This window comes from Lipotes vexillifer, unplaced genomic scaffold (genome assembly GCF_000442215.2).
Source record: "Lipotes vexillifer unplaced genomic scaffold, Lipotes_vexillifer_v1.1 scaffold207, whole genome shotgun sequence".
NCBI classification, from domain to species: domain Eukaryota; kingdom Metazoa; phylum Chordata; class Mammalia; order Artiodactyla; family Lipotidae; genus Lipotes; species Lipotes vexillifer.
The window spans coordinates 1,253,538-1,268,109 of record NW_006784469.1 but is presented as its reverse complement, the minus strand read 5'-3'; the positions used below and the strand labels follow the sequence as shown (position 1 = coordinate 1,268,109).

At 42.5% G+C, this 14,572-nt stretch overlaps 1 protein-coding gene across 1 annotated transcript in view; it reads right to left on the bottom strand.

The window, feature by feature from the left end:
• Positions 1-14,572, bottom strand: part of DMD (dystrophin) — a 1,809,438-nt gene that overhangs the window by 618,335 nt on the left and 1,176,531 nt on the right. Inside the window, exon 50 of the mRNA XM_007456856.1 lies at positions 7,321-7,471. Within this exon, the coding sequence (XP_007456918.1) occupies positions 7,321-7,471 (151 nt within the window). The remainder of the gene's footprint in view (positions 1-7,320; positions 7,472-14,572) is intronic.

The following is a 14,572-nucleotide window of genomic DNA, read 5'->3' as shown; positions in this document are numbered from 1 at the left end:
CTGTACGCGGGCCTCTCACCGCTGTGGCCTCTCCCGTTGCGGAGCACAGGCCCCGGACGCGCAGGCCCAGCGGCCATGGCTCACGGGCCCAGCCGCTCCGCGGCACGTGGGATCCTCCCGGACCGGGGCACGAACCCGCATCCCCCGCATCGGCAGGCGGACTCTCAACCACTGCGCCACCAGGGAAGCCCTGGTTAGCTATTTTACTTAAACTTCCTAGGCCCCATTTTCTTCATCTGTAAAAGATCTATTATGAGGATTATAAATTATGCATTTTGGGGAAAATACATACCTCACACACACTGTAATGGCATTTGAAAATTGGTCGATCCCCATGGTCTTGAAGAATATTCCTCTGGAATGCTAAGTGTGTGTATAGAAGTATTGTTAAAACTTATAGGAGAGTTAACAAAGACTGAAATTGTCTGACAAATTATTTTTAAGTGACAAGAGGATATGGATGGATCTTGGAGAAGTGTAAACATGTTCAAAGTAAGAAAATGACCAAAAAAATGTATGTGCAGCTGTGGGTCTGATCTTGACATTTTGATGGAACAGAGAAGTAACTCACTAATTAAGCATCAGCATGGTTTCTTGGGAGGCTCTTTCAGCCCACCACATTATCATCAGCCTGTGCGAATTGTGCCCCCTATGGGGCACTAAACAGAATCGGAATGTCGTCCTCGGTTGGTATATAATGCAGCAGGCTTGCCTACCACCACCACTGTCCTACTGAGCAGCCAGCCACCCTCTCTGATAATCCTTAAGAGGCAACATTCCAGCTGTATCACTGTTCCTAGGTTACCGCACACTTCCAAAAATCCATGTCTTTGACTAATTGTTAATTTTAGTATTCTATAGATTTTTTAAATTTGTCCAGTTAAATAATCCATTTCGGTGCCACTTGATCATAATATTTTGGTTCCACTAAAAAGTCAACTGCACCTTCATGTGTATCCTGATGTAAATCCCTTTCCATTGTTTTCCTTTCCCTTTAAAACAAAAATATGTAAAGGGTGTATGTTGAATCATCAGGACTTATGGCATATAAGCATAAAGACAACTTTATCTGTCTTCGTTCTCCCTTTAAATCTGCTCAAGGGGGTAGTTCTTGCTTGGTCCCTGGGTGAAAATATGAGGGGGTCCCATGTCTTTTATGGCCACTGTAAGGTAATACAGGGTCCTGCTGTCATTTTAAGACATTAAAATTAGAATTTCCAGTCTAATACATTAATTGACACTTCAAACTTAATTCACATATATGACTTCTCCCCCGACTTGGAGAGGCTGCAACTGGGCCAGGTCCTTCCCCATCTAGACTTGACAATCACTGGTGCTCTTTTATTTGCTGCACTGAATCCAGATAAATGTATTTTTGTTGTCGCTATTTAATTTTGGCAAAGGTCAATCACTCCCCCCTCACAAACTCGGAATCCAATGAGCCACTCCTCCAAGTTCTCCCCCAGGTGTTCCTAAAGAAACTCGTGTCTTAGAATGGGAAGGTCAATGTCACCCCTCGCGAAAGTGGGGGACTGTAAAAAAGGGGTAGTGTTCAACAGCAGCATTTTCCCCAAGAAAACGTCAATTTTTTTCCAAGTCATTATCTTCTGGATCTTTTTCTATCCGTCTCCTTTCCAAACATGCACATTGCTGGTCTGCTACTGATAGCACCTCAGTCACAGACATTTCCAATTTAGCATCCTGCTATAAATGAAACTGTTTATTGACAGACTGTTAGAGCAGAGTGCTCTAACAAAGAAAACAGAAAGTAGGAGAAACACTGTACTAGATGGTCTCTAAGGTCTCTTCCAGTTCTGAAGGCCTATAATCTATCTACCACTTGAAATGTATTTCTCTCGGCTTTAAGGCTCAGCTCCAGGTTCACTTCTTCCATGATATGTTCCACTGTTCCACTATTACTTCAGTAGACAGTCAACACATCATCTGAACCTATTGTTGTGCATTGGTTTGATATGACTTCAAACCAACTTGCTTATGACTTAACTGAAGTTGTTTTAATCCACTTTTGTCCAAAGACAAAAGAAAGTTACCTTTAGGAGTAAAGTTGGTTTGATATAAGAATGAAGTAAGCTGCGTCAGGACGTCATCACCTCAGCTGTTGACGGTTCTCGCCGTGGGCTTACTGCTAAGAACATGTGGAGAAGCAAGGGGGCATTTAGACTATAAATACTGAGAATCTGTGAGGAATATCTGAGAGTTTGGGTCAGGGCCGAGCTACCCCTTATTATTTCACTGGCAGCTGGATGTCAGCTCTCAGCTGGCAAAGCCTCTCTCCTGAGAAACCACCCTAAACCCATAGAAAAGGTACACCTTCACTAGATTTGGACTTTATTCCTTTATCTCCCCTTGCCTGGAACAATAGTGTAACTAATCTAGCATTTGCTTAGAGTATGTTCTTTCTTTATTGACTTATTAAGAGACATCACCCTGTATGCTATTGGCTTGTAAAATCCCCACAGTGAAGCCCTGTCAAATAAACTACTGGCAAAGTCAATCGCGGTCTCTGAGCGTCATTTGCTGCCCCACTGCCCCGCCCCCCAACAAAACAACCTACTTTGTTGTGCTGAGCGCTGGCCTAGGACTTGAGAAAACTATATTTAATTTTTTTAAACAAAACAAGAGACCTTACCCTCCTGCAGCCAAGTCTCTTTCTCCTTTGCATCTCTGTTTTACTTTACTTGTAACTTGCTTTTATGCTTCGCTTTTGTATCAAAGTTACTGTGTGTACACATCTGTCTCCCCCTAGATTACCAACCCTTTTATAAAAGGATCCGTATTTTATGCACTTCTGTATATCCCTCTACCCCAATAGTCAAGAAATAATCATTATTAAATGAAGTAATGAACAATGAATAAACTCACGGATGTACAGAGGGATGAATAGTTTTAAACAGAAAAAACACAGGCCCAAAAGAGCGTCACTTGTGCTAAAGCCCATGATGCCAAACCTAGATTTAATACCTAATTGCAGTTTTGACCTTCACCAGAAATGTTATCTTAATCAACCAGTCTACAGTTTTCTAGTCAGTACCATTGAGGTAACCGGCCACATGAGACCTGCACCCCCACCCCCAGAGGAAGAAGCTAAAAACCTGTGCCACTCCCTCCCCCCCCCCCCCCGCCCACTGCTTCCCAGACACAAACAGTCACACGTGGAGCGGTGCGTGCACGCCCGCCCGTGCACACACACACGTGCACACGCACAAGACTTCTAATCATGAGACTCTTTTCTTCTGAAGGGCCCTCGCTGACATGCACAGGCCCCCCCCCACCGCAAAAAGAAGACGTCCTGGCCTAAACCTAATCCTGTCTTTTGCTAACTGCTCCCTTGCCCAACTCTTTCTGTAAATACCTTCCATTCTGTACAACCCCTGGGAGGGCCATTCTTGTTGCTAGATGGGATGCTACCTGATTCATCAATCACCTAAAAGGCCAATTATATCTTCAAGTTCATTCGGTTGAGTTTTTGTTTTTTAATAGATCAGTGGCAGCGATGGGAAGTGAACTTCACTGGCATTCAGGGACAACAAGAAACACAGGCATGGTACCCCACAAACCCTTTTGAGTCCACTGTCTTTCCATTTCTGAGGGCCATTAGTGAGTTCCTCTTGGTTGAGCTCTGCTCTTTCAGCGTTTGAGCTCCTGATCTGACTGGCTTTCCTTTACTGGGCAGGTTAGCCTGAGCTGGCAGATGATTCAGTTCAGGGCTCAACTGAGCTGGCAGAGGACTCTGCCTGGAACCAAGCCCCTAGCCTTTCAGACTGCAATTCCCCAGGAGCAAAACCCCAGCCCTTAGCTGTGCCCCTGGATTCAACTTTGGGATCTGCTGATGGTTTAGTCTGCCATTCCCATTCGTTTGAAATCCTTCCCCAGATTCTACATTGGGAATGGATGGTGGCAGCTGTAATTCTCCATTTGTATGCAATCAGTCCCCGGTCCCCATTCTTTGTGGTCTGTTGATTCAACCCTTTCCCCCAGTCCAAAGTTCCATAGAAATTGGTGGTGGTTGCTGCTGGAGTTGGACTAGGTCCCATTTGAAAACTGGACTGGGTCCGAGTTTAGACTGCGTCTGATTTGAGAACTGGATAAGGTCCAGTGGGAGGTCTCAGGTGGATATTAAATAAAGGTCAGTTGCTAAGCGGAATCTCGGAAGTGCTGGAAGCTGATTAGTGAGGCTCTGAGAAAACCGAAGGCCTAGCTAAAAGAAATGAGGTCTTTTATATCCAGAGTTGAGCAGGCTACCTTCCAGCACACCTGCTTATTTTGTTTAAGAACTGTGGTCCCAGAAACTGTACATATTTAACAAAATGGCAAAGTTTTACTAAAAACAACCTAGAATTACAATGGCCATTATGGGGAACATTCCAAAGAAATAAAATCATTGAAAAAGTGCACTTAAAAAGCAAAGATCATGCAGAAGCATCCAAAAGATTTTGAAATTCCAAAATAGTTTCATTGAAAGATTCATTGAAAAAGGCTAATGAAAAATTAAAGAAATAAAAGGTGCCCTAAACAAAAGACTATAAGAGCAATACATAACTTCTACCACTCCCCTCTATCATCCTTTATTTGGATACTATGCACTTTAAAAGAAGACCACCTGGGCTTCCCTGGTGGCGCAGTGGTTGAGAGTCCGCCTGCCGATGCAGGGGACACGGGTTCGTGCCCCGGTCCGGCAGGATCCCACATGCCGCGGAGCGGCTGGGCCCGTGAGCCATGGCCGCTGAGCCTGCGCGTCCGGAGCCTGTGCTCCGCAACGGGAGGGGCCACAACAGTGAGAGGCCTCGAACCGCGCAAAAAAAAAATAAATAAAAATAAAAAAATAAAAAGACCACCTGAGGCTACAGGTAATCCTCCTCAGATATCTTTCACTCCTAGGTCAAAGGCCAAGCTAAGGGCCATAGATAAAGAATTTCTTAACCCAGGGAGGATCCTCAAAAGTTTTAATAAATGGATTACCTCCTGAGATTAGCGGATAAATAAAAAAGCAGAAAGATAAAATGGGAGGCCACCAGTCTGACAGAACTCTGGCCTTCTCCTCTAAGCTAAATGTACCCAGAGGGAAAGAAACATTCCAATAACAGGTGGATAGGTGTTTCAGTCCTTTCTGCCAATCCCCAAACTGCCCTTCCTTATCCCAAAATACTTGGAGCTATTGGGACCTTGTAAGCAGAAATGTCCTGCAAATATGCCCCCTAAAAACTCCACCTTGGAGAAATCCTGGATACCTTCTGTGTGTCTTTGTGATGTAGATTTTCTCTCCCTATATTCTCTATGAGCTAAGAGCCATTCTTTGAAATGCAAATGTTTCTCATCAGAAGGAAAAAAGGAAAAGGAGATACTTGGAAAACGGGCTAATGAGAAGCCTTATAAATCTGCTCCACAAATATCAGTAATTATAAGGTCTCTGTGTCTGTCTATGTGTTTGTCTGTATGTCTACACATATATGTATGTCGTAGATGTGTGGTACTTCTCTACCTTGGGATGGTATTATGAAAATTAATTTGTGAAAGAGCTCCATTTCACTGGGTTGAAAGTCAAGTGCTCATAAGGATTAGCTAAAACTGTCCTCAGAAATACAGAAATTAACCCAACTGATTCTTTTAAGTTCATGTGATCTAAGATACTCTTTAGTAAATAAAAGCTAGTTTAAGTTTGTTGGTTTGACTAAATAAACATGTCTTTAGAGTTATCAGCATTAAATAGCATACGTCTATTCTACCTAGGCTTACAAATTTGCCAGCAAGAAGAATAACTTGTTATGATGTTTTCATAGGTAACCTAAACCTATTTTGGGGGAAAAATGACTTAGATGTAATTGGAATAAGGGTTTACAGATAAAGTTCTTAGCAACAATTGTATTTTATGGTATAAGTACTTAGAAACAGTTTCCTGGATCTTTTCAGTGACTTGAAATCTTAAGAGTCTGCTAAGTTAAATGATGGGAATTCAATGGATATCGAGAGCATTTCCAAATAAGAAAAAAAAATACCGAAACATTAATGAACATAGGTTTATCTACTTTTAGCTTCTAATTACAGAGAAACTGAAGATAAATTTGGTTCTATTAGTAAGCATGCTTTGTGCCATGCTGAGAAATTTTTATGACAAAGCACGTTTCTAGAAATTATAAAAAGTATTTATAATTCTGTCACTCCAAAGAATGCTAGTGTAAGAGATAGTCTACACTTGTTTACTTTCTAAATTTTTAATAGAAATTAAAGTTTCTAAGAGTTAAGAATTCTAACATAATTAAAGCTAATTAAAAAGGGAAACATCTTTATATGCAAGGAAAGTAGGATGTGTTTTTGGTTAAGAAAACATATGAGGAATGAAGACATTTTTGTTAAGGGAAATGAGAGTAATTTAGTCTAAACTAGAACTTCTGGTTATGAAGGACAAACCAAAAGTATACAAAAGGCTGAAGAGAGAAAGAAACACTTTCCTTGTGTAATCAGGCTAGCAAAAATTAAATTTCTATTCTAAGGGTTTTAAAATTAAGCTTTAATATCAATAGTGTACTTAATGTAAAACTAGAACTTAATTTTCCTTCAACTGCTGAATAGTTAGCTAAGTATTGCTTCATATACTAATCTGTGATCCTAATTAGTCAAGAGTCCAAATATTTTGATAGCTCTGATAAACTTCCCAAAATGAAATTCTAAAAATGAAGTGTTTTTGACCTGAAAGAAACTGAGATTTTTTTCCAGAAGACCCTTGGGACATTCCAAAAGATTAAACTAATTAGGCTTACTTGATATGTTAAATTACATGGGAAGCATTGTCAAATAAGTAACATTAAGTCTTCTTTATATTGTTTCTGTACAGGTATGTGTTATAAGTATTCCAGAAGTTGTGTGAAATTCCTGGAAGTCCGATACGTCCTGGCATAAAAATGTTGCCTGCCACCAAAATTGAGGCTCACACTAAAAAGACTGAACCTGAGTATCAGGGAAATGCCCTAGCTGACCTTCATGCAAAGTCAGTTGCAATAGAATCTATAAAGATTGTGGCACAGCTGGATCAAGTCAATTCTGCTTCTGCAAAACACGACCTCTTATTACCAGATTTTTGCCATCCTGATGTAACATGCAACAGTCTCCTCCTGAATCAGAGAAATTAAGATAGGTAAATAATGGCTGTAAGTTAAACAGTCAGGGATACGGGAAGCCCAAGATGGCCACTTTGTTCGTCCTAGCATCCTGGCAGTCCCCATTTTTTGGTTTTTGCATTCCTACACCCACCATAGTGCATTTAAGAAAAACTATTTTTGTCCTTAGAGGCCTGAGACCTCCTACTTCTGGACCCTTCAAACACCTGCAGCAGGACTTCATTCAACTGCCACTTAGTATGAGTTATCAACGTGTTCGCGCTACTGCATGTAGGTTTTCTGGATGGGCTGAAGCCTTGGCCCATTGCAAGGCTGATGCCCTCACAGTGGCAAAGAAACTGTTAGAAAATGTGTTTCCCACTTGGGGTATACCTCCCATAATTTCCAGTGATCAAGGCAGCCACTTCACTGGGCAAATCATACAAAAGCCTTAATGGAAACCTTGCAAACTTCTTAGAATTATTATCACTGTCCCTATCACCCTCAATCATCAGGAAAGGTCAAGAGAACTGATAGAAAAACTGGATTCAAGCAGAACATGTATTAATTACGTGGGACTACATGAACTGAGGAGGATCTGTAATGTTTTGTTTTTCCAGATTTAAGGATACCATTTCACTTATCTATGATTTACTGTAATTTGGTAAAGTATACCTTCATGAACAAAGGTGAAATATTTACTTTTTCTACCTACTTGATCCCTCCAGAATTCAGAAACGCTCTGTGAGTATACTTATTTTCATGACAATATATTTGTTTGCATAAGTTCAATAAGAATCTGTTCTTTTTATAACAGGACACAATTACAAACACTGGCTACATTACCAAGGCTTTGACTGGAATATCATATTTGAGAGAGACAAGCACAGACTCAGATATGACCAGACAGCTTCGGGGAACTGCTTGGAAAAATCGACCCGGTACCTTGCTTACAAAACTCCAGCAAAACAGTCCTAAAGAAAAATTTACGTGGTCAATCATTATTCTTGCTGCACTTATATAAATAATCAGGTCAAATTAAATATAAACTAATTAGTTTTATTGTGATTATCTTTGGTAAAAAATGGGGGTAACTGTAGTGAGAAAAGTTGTTTGCACCTTTGTACATAGTAGATTCTACTCCTCTTAATTGTGTTTGAGTTTTTGTTATACTTCTGTAAACTCGACAGGACCCTGAATTCTTCTGGTTTCCTCAAATATCTGGCTATGACTCGCCAAACTAACATTTCAATTTTCTCCCACCGTCTGACTTGAAATCACTAAGAATAAAGGTAGCTGTAGAGCCCTGTTGGAAGGGACCCTACCAAGTACTTCCTGACCACTGACACTGCTGTAATACTAAAAGGTACTGAGCCTCAGGTACACATCTCACAGTTAAGCTCTGACACCTGGTCTGTACAGATGCTGGAGGCCTCTGAAGGAAATCAGTGAGGAAGAGAAGGAGCTGACATCATTGTACACTGCTTCCACCCAAGAGGGTAGATCAAGACTTCCTACATTAGTTAAACATGAAACCCTTTCTTCTCTTCACTCTGGCATTAGCCTGGAAATGTAACACCCTCATCTGTATCTCCCAGGCCATTACTAAGGGGGGAAAACTCTGGAATTTAGAATAATTCTTTCTTTCAGGCTAGGAAATTCTCTTCTCACATGCTCTAAAAACCTGAATTACCCCTGGCTTGAACAGGTTAATGTAGCAGTCCCTGTGAATAAATCCATTAACAGTAGTTCCTTAACAGGGATGGTTTGCACCCTGCAGGTCTTGTCTTTGTCTATGGTGGTTATCTTTCTCCTTGGGCCTATGAATGCCTAGACGATTAGGGCACAGCTGAGCTATGGCTCCTAGATTATTTAACTGCTCCCCTAACTGTTCTAAAAAGTACCTACCAGGAGGCCTTCATGATTCAAGAATTGCCTCCTTTGGCAGGGCCCTACTTCCCTGGTTAGGAGTTAAGAGAGATGAGAATATGATTAAAATCGAGCAGGGGTGGGGTTCCTGGGCACAGAAAGCTTTCTATGTCCCCAGTTTCTTCTTTGTAGCATACAGGCTTCAGCCTCCATGACTTTCCCTGAGTTCCAAAGGGCAGGTTCAAACAGTTGCTAATCAGGGAAGAGACAGGATGCAGAGACAAGGGAGGAGCAGTCAAGAAACAATAGTGCAGCCTTGGGGCAGGGTCCTGGTTCCTCCTTAAGGGATCCACAGAACAGCATCTTTGAGCTCTTCTGCAGAACTAAAACCCCCAACAAATGGAAGATGTTAACTCCTTGATGAAGCTTTCTTCACTGCAGAGAGAAGGTCACAGTTGGATAACCTCAAGAACCACAGGAGCTCATCAAGAGACCCCCTGAGGCCAGATTAAAGGAATGCAGGCCCTGCACACACCCTGATCCTTATCAGCAACCCAGCCCTTGAGCCACTGCTATAAAACTCCTCACCAAATTCCCCTAGGTTGGGACACACAGTTTTTCAGGACATGAGTCTGGTGTGTCCCCCTTTTCCTGGCAAAGCAATAAAGCCAACCTTTTCTACTTCACCCCAAACTCTGTCTCCAAGATTCAATTCGGCACCGGTGCACAGAGGCCAAGTTTTCGCCATCGTGATCAGGAACTTTTCCTTAACTCTTAGAGACGCTGCAGATTCCATTGCTGAGACACTAGGTGATCAACACAAATCCTTAAACTCTCTGGCCAAAGCTGTTCTTGATAATAAGATAACCCTTGATTTTCTTTTAGCTAAGCAGAGATATGTTGGTATGTGACCAACACTACCTGCTATTCCTGGACCGACACCACTGGGGAAGTTGAAACTCACTTACATAACATCACTGAGGAGGCCAGTTGGCTTAAAAGGGTGACTCCTTCAATGCTGGATGGGTGGGCGGGATGGGGGGAGTTGTCTTCCTTTGACTGTATTAGGTCTTAGGGACTAGGGCTTCAAAGTGCACTCTAGACATTGTCAATTATCCTGCTTACAGATTTCATAATAATCGCCCAGCAGGTTGTACCTTCTCAAAAGTTTTAAATGCATATTCACAGACACTCAGCAGCATGGAGAAGATCTCCCGAAGACCGGAACATCAGAAAAGAAGTGAAGGGAGACCTTCAAGCTGGCGGAGGAGTAAGACGTGGAGATCACGGTCCTGCCAACAAATACCTCAGAAATACATCTACACGTGGAACAACTCCTACAGAACACCTACTGAACGCTGGCAGAAGACCTCAGACCTCCCAACAGGCAAGAAACTCCCCACGTACCTGGGGAGGGCAAGAGAAAAAAGAAGAAACAGAGACAAAAGAATAGGGGTGGGATGTGCACCTCTGGGAGGGAGCTGTGAAGGAGGAAAAGCTGCCACACACTAGGAAGCCCCTTCACTGGTGGACACGGTGGGGAGGGGGCAGGGGGGATGTTCTGGAGCCTCGGAGGAGGGCGCAGCCACAGGGGTGCGGGGGGCAGAGCGGAGAGATTCCCGCACAGAGGATCGGTGCCGACCGGCACTCACCAGCCCGAGAGGCTTGTCTGCTCCGCTGTCGGGGCGGGTGGGGGCTGGGAGCTGAGGCTCGGGCTTCGGAGGTCAGATCCCAGGGAGAGGACTGGGGCTGGCTGCGTGAACACAGCCTGAAGGAGGCTAGTGCGCCACAGCTAGCCGGGAGGGAGTCCGGGAAAAAGTCTGGAGCTGCCTGCGAGGCAACAGACCATTGTTTTGGGGTGCGTGAGGAGAGGGGATTCGGAGCGCTGCCTAAATGAGCTCCAGAGACGGGCGCAAGCCGTGGCTATCAGCGCGGACACAAGACACAGGCATGAAATGCTAAGGCTGCTGCTGGAGCCACCAAGAAGCCTGTGTGCGAGCACAGGTCACTATCCACACCTCGCCTCCCGGGAGTCTGTTCAGCCCGCCGCTGCCAGGGTCCTGTGATCCAGGGACAACTTCCCTGGGAGAACACATGGCACGCCTCAGGCTATTGCAACGTCACTCTGGCCTCTGCCGCCACAGGCTCACCCTGCATTCCTTACCCCTCTCTCCGCCATGCTGCAGTGAGCCACAGCCCCTAATCAGCCGTTCCTTTAACCCCCTCCTGTCTGGGTGAAGGACACACGCCAGAGGGTGACCTACATGCAGAGGTGGGGCCAAATCCAAAGCTGAAACCCGGGAGCTGTGCAAACAAAGAAGAGAAAGGGAAATCTCTCTGTGCAGCCCCAGGAGCAGCAGATTAAATCTCCACAATCAACTTGATGTGCCCTGCATCTGTGGAATGCATGAATAGACAATGAATCATCCCAAAATTGAGGCGGTGGACTTTGGGAGCATCTGCAGACTTGAGGTTTGCTGTATGTGACTGACTAGTTTCTGATTTTTATGTTTATCTTAGCTTTGTATTTAGAGATTATCATTGGTAGATTTGTTTATTGATTTGATTGCTCTCTTCCTTTATATATATATATATTTTTTTTAACTTTAATAACTTTATTTAATTTTTTTATATTCTATTTTTTTCTTTTCTCCCTTTTCTTCTGAGCCGTGTGGCTGACAAGATCTTGGCACTCCGGCCAAGGGTCAGTCCTGAGCCTCTGAGGTGGGAGAGCCAGTTCAGGACATTGGTCCACCAGAGACACCTGGGGCCTCATAACATCAATTGCCGAGAGCTCTCCCAGAGATCTCCGTCTCAATGCTAAGACCCAGCTCCACTCAACGACGAGCAAGCTACAGTGCTGGACACCCTATGACAAACAACTAGCAAGACAGGAACACAACCCCACCCATTAGCAGAGAGGCTGCCTAAAATCATAAGTTCACAGACACCCCAAAACACACCACCGGATGTGGTCCTGCCCACCAGAAAGACAAGATCTAGCCGCATCCATCAGAACACAGGCACCAGTCCCCACCACCAGGAAGCCTACACAACCCACTGAACCAACCTTACCCACTGGGGGCAGACACCAAAAACAATGGGAACTATGAACCTGCAGTCTGCGAAAAGGAGACACCAAACACAGTAAGTTCAGCAAAATGAGAAGACAAAGAAATACGCAGCAGATGAAGGAGCAAGGTAAAAACCCACCATAACAAATAAATGAAGAGGAAATAGGCAGTCTACCTGAAAAACAATTCAGAATAATGATAGTAAAGATGGTCCAAAATCTTGGACACAGAATGGAGAAAATACAAGAAATGTTAAACAAGAACCTAGAAGAACTAAAGACCAAACAATGATGAACAACACAATTTTTAATAAATTAAAAATTCTCTAGAAGGAATCAATAGCAGAATAACTGAGGCAGAGGAATGGGTAAGTGACCTGGAAGATAAAACAGTGCAAGTAACTACTGCAGAGCAGAATAAAGAAAGAATGAAAAGAATTGAGGACAGTCTCCGAGACCCCTGTGACAACACTAAACGCTCCAACATTAAAATTATAGGGGTCCCAGAAGAAGAGAAAAAGAAAGTGACTGAGAAAATATTTGAAGAGACTGTAGTTGAAAACCTCCCTAATAAGGGAAAGGAAATAGTCAATCAAGTCCAGGAAGCTCCGCGAGTCCCATACAGCACAAATCCAAGGAGAACCACGCCAAGACACATATTAATCAAACTATCAAAAATTAAATACAAAGAAAAAATATTAAGAGCAGTAAGGGAAAAGCAACAAATAACATACAAGGGAATCCCCATACGGTTAAAAGCTGATCTTTCAGCAGAAACTCTGCAAGCCAGAAGGGTGTGGCAGGACATATTTAAAGTGATGAAAGGGAAAAACCTACAACCAAGATTACACTCAGCAAGGATCTCATTCAGATGTGATGGAGAAATTGAAACCTTTACAGACAAGCAAAAGCTAAGAGAACTCAACACCACCAAACCAGGTTTACAACAAATGCTAAAGGAACTTCTCTAGGCAGGAAACACAAGAGAAGGAAAATACGTACAGTAACAAACTCAAAACAATTAAGAAAACTGTAATAGGAACATACATATCAATAACTACCTTAAATGTAAATGGAGTAAATGCTCCAACCATAAGACACAGACTGGCTGAATGGATCCAAAAACAAGACCCATATATATGCTGCCTACAAGAGACCCACTTCAGACCTAGGGACACATACACGACGACCCAAAACCTTTGGGATGCAGCAAAAGCAGTACTAAGAGGGAAGCTTATAGCAATATAATCCGACCTCAAGCAACAAGAAACATCTCAAATAAACAACCTAATCATATACCTAAAGCAATGAGAGAAAGAAGAACAAAAACCCCCCAAAGTTAGCAGAAGGAAAGAAATAATAAAGATCTGTTCAGAAATAAATGAAAAAGAAATGAAGGAAAAGATAGCAAAGATCAATAAAACTAAAAGCTGTCTCTTTGAGAAGATAAACAAAACTGATAAACCATTAGCCAGACTCATCAAGAAAAAAAAGGAAAAGACTCAAATCAACAGAATTATAAATGATAAAAGAAGAAGAAACAACTGACACTACAGAAATACAAAGGATCATGAGAGATTACTACAGGCAACTCGAGGCCAACAAAATGGACAACCTGGAAGAAATGGAAAAATTCTTAGAAAAGCACAACCTTCCAAGACTGAGACAGGAAGAAAGAGAAAATATAAACAGACCAATCACAAGCACTGAAATTGAAACCGTGATTAAAAAATCTTCCAACAAACAAAAGCGCAGAAACAGATGGCTTCACAGGCAAATTCTATCAAACATTTAGAGAAGAGCTAACACCTACCATTCTCAAACTCTTCCAAAATATAGCAGAGGGAGGAACACTCCCAAGCTCATTCTATGAGGCCACCATCACCCTGATACCAAAACCAGACAAAGATGTCATAAAAAAGGAAACTACAGGACATTATCACTAACGAACATAGATGCAAAAATACTCAACAAAATACTAGCAAACAGAATCCAGCAGCACGTGAAAATGATCATACACTATGGTCAAGTGGGGTTTATCCCAGGAATGCAAGGATTCTTCAATATATGCAAATCAATCAATGTGATACACCATATTAACAAACTGAAGGATAAAAACCATATGATCACCTCAAGAGATGCAGAAAAAGCTTTTGACAAAATTCAACACCCATTTATGATAAAAACCCTCCAGACAGTAGGCATCAAGGGAACTTATCTCAACATAATAAAGGCCATATATGACAAACCCACAGCAAACATCATTCTCAGCGGTGAAAAACAGAAACCATTTCCACTAAGAACAGAAACAAGATAAGGTTGCCCACTCTCACCACTATTATTCAACATAGTTTTGGAAGTTCTAGCCACAGCAATCAGAGAAGAAAAAGAAATAAAAGGAATGCTAATCGGAAAAGAAGAACTAAAGCTGTCACTGTTTGCAGATGACATCATAGTATACACAGAGAATCCTAAAGATGCTACCAGAAAACTGCTAGAGCTAATCAATGAATCTGGT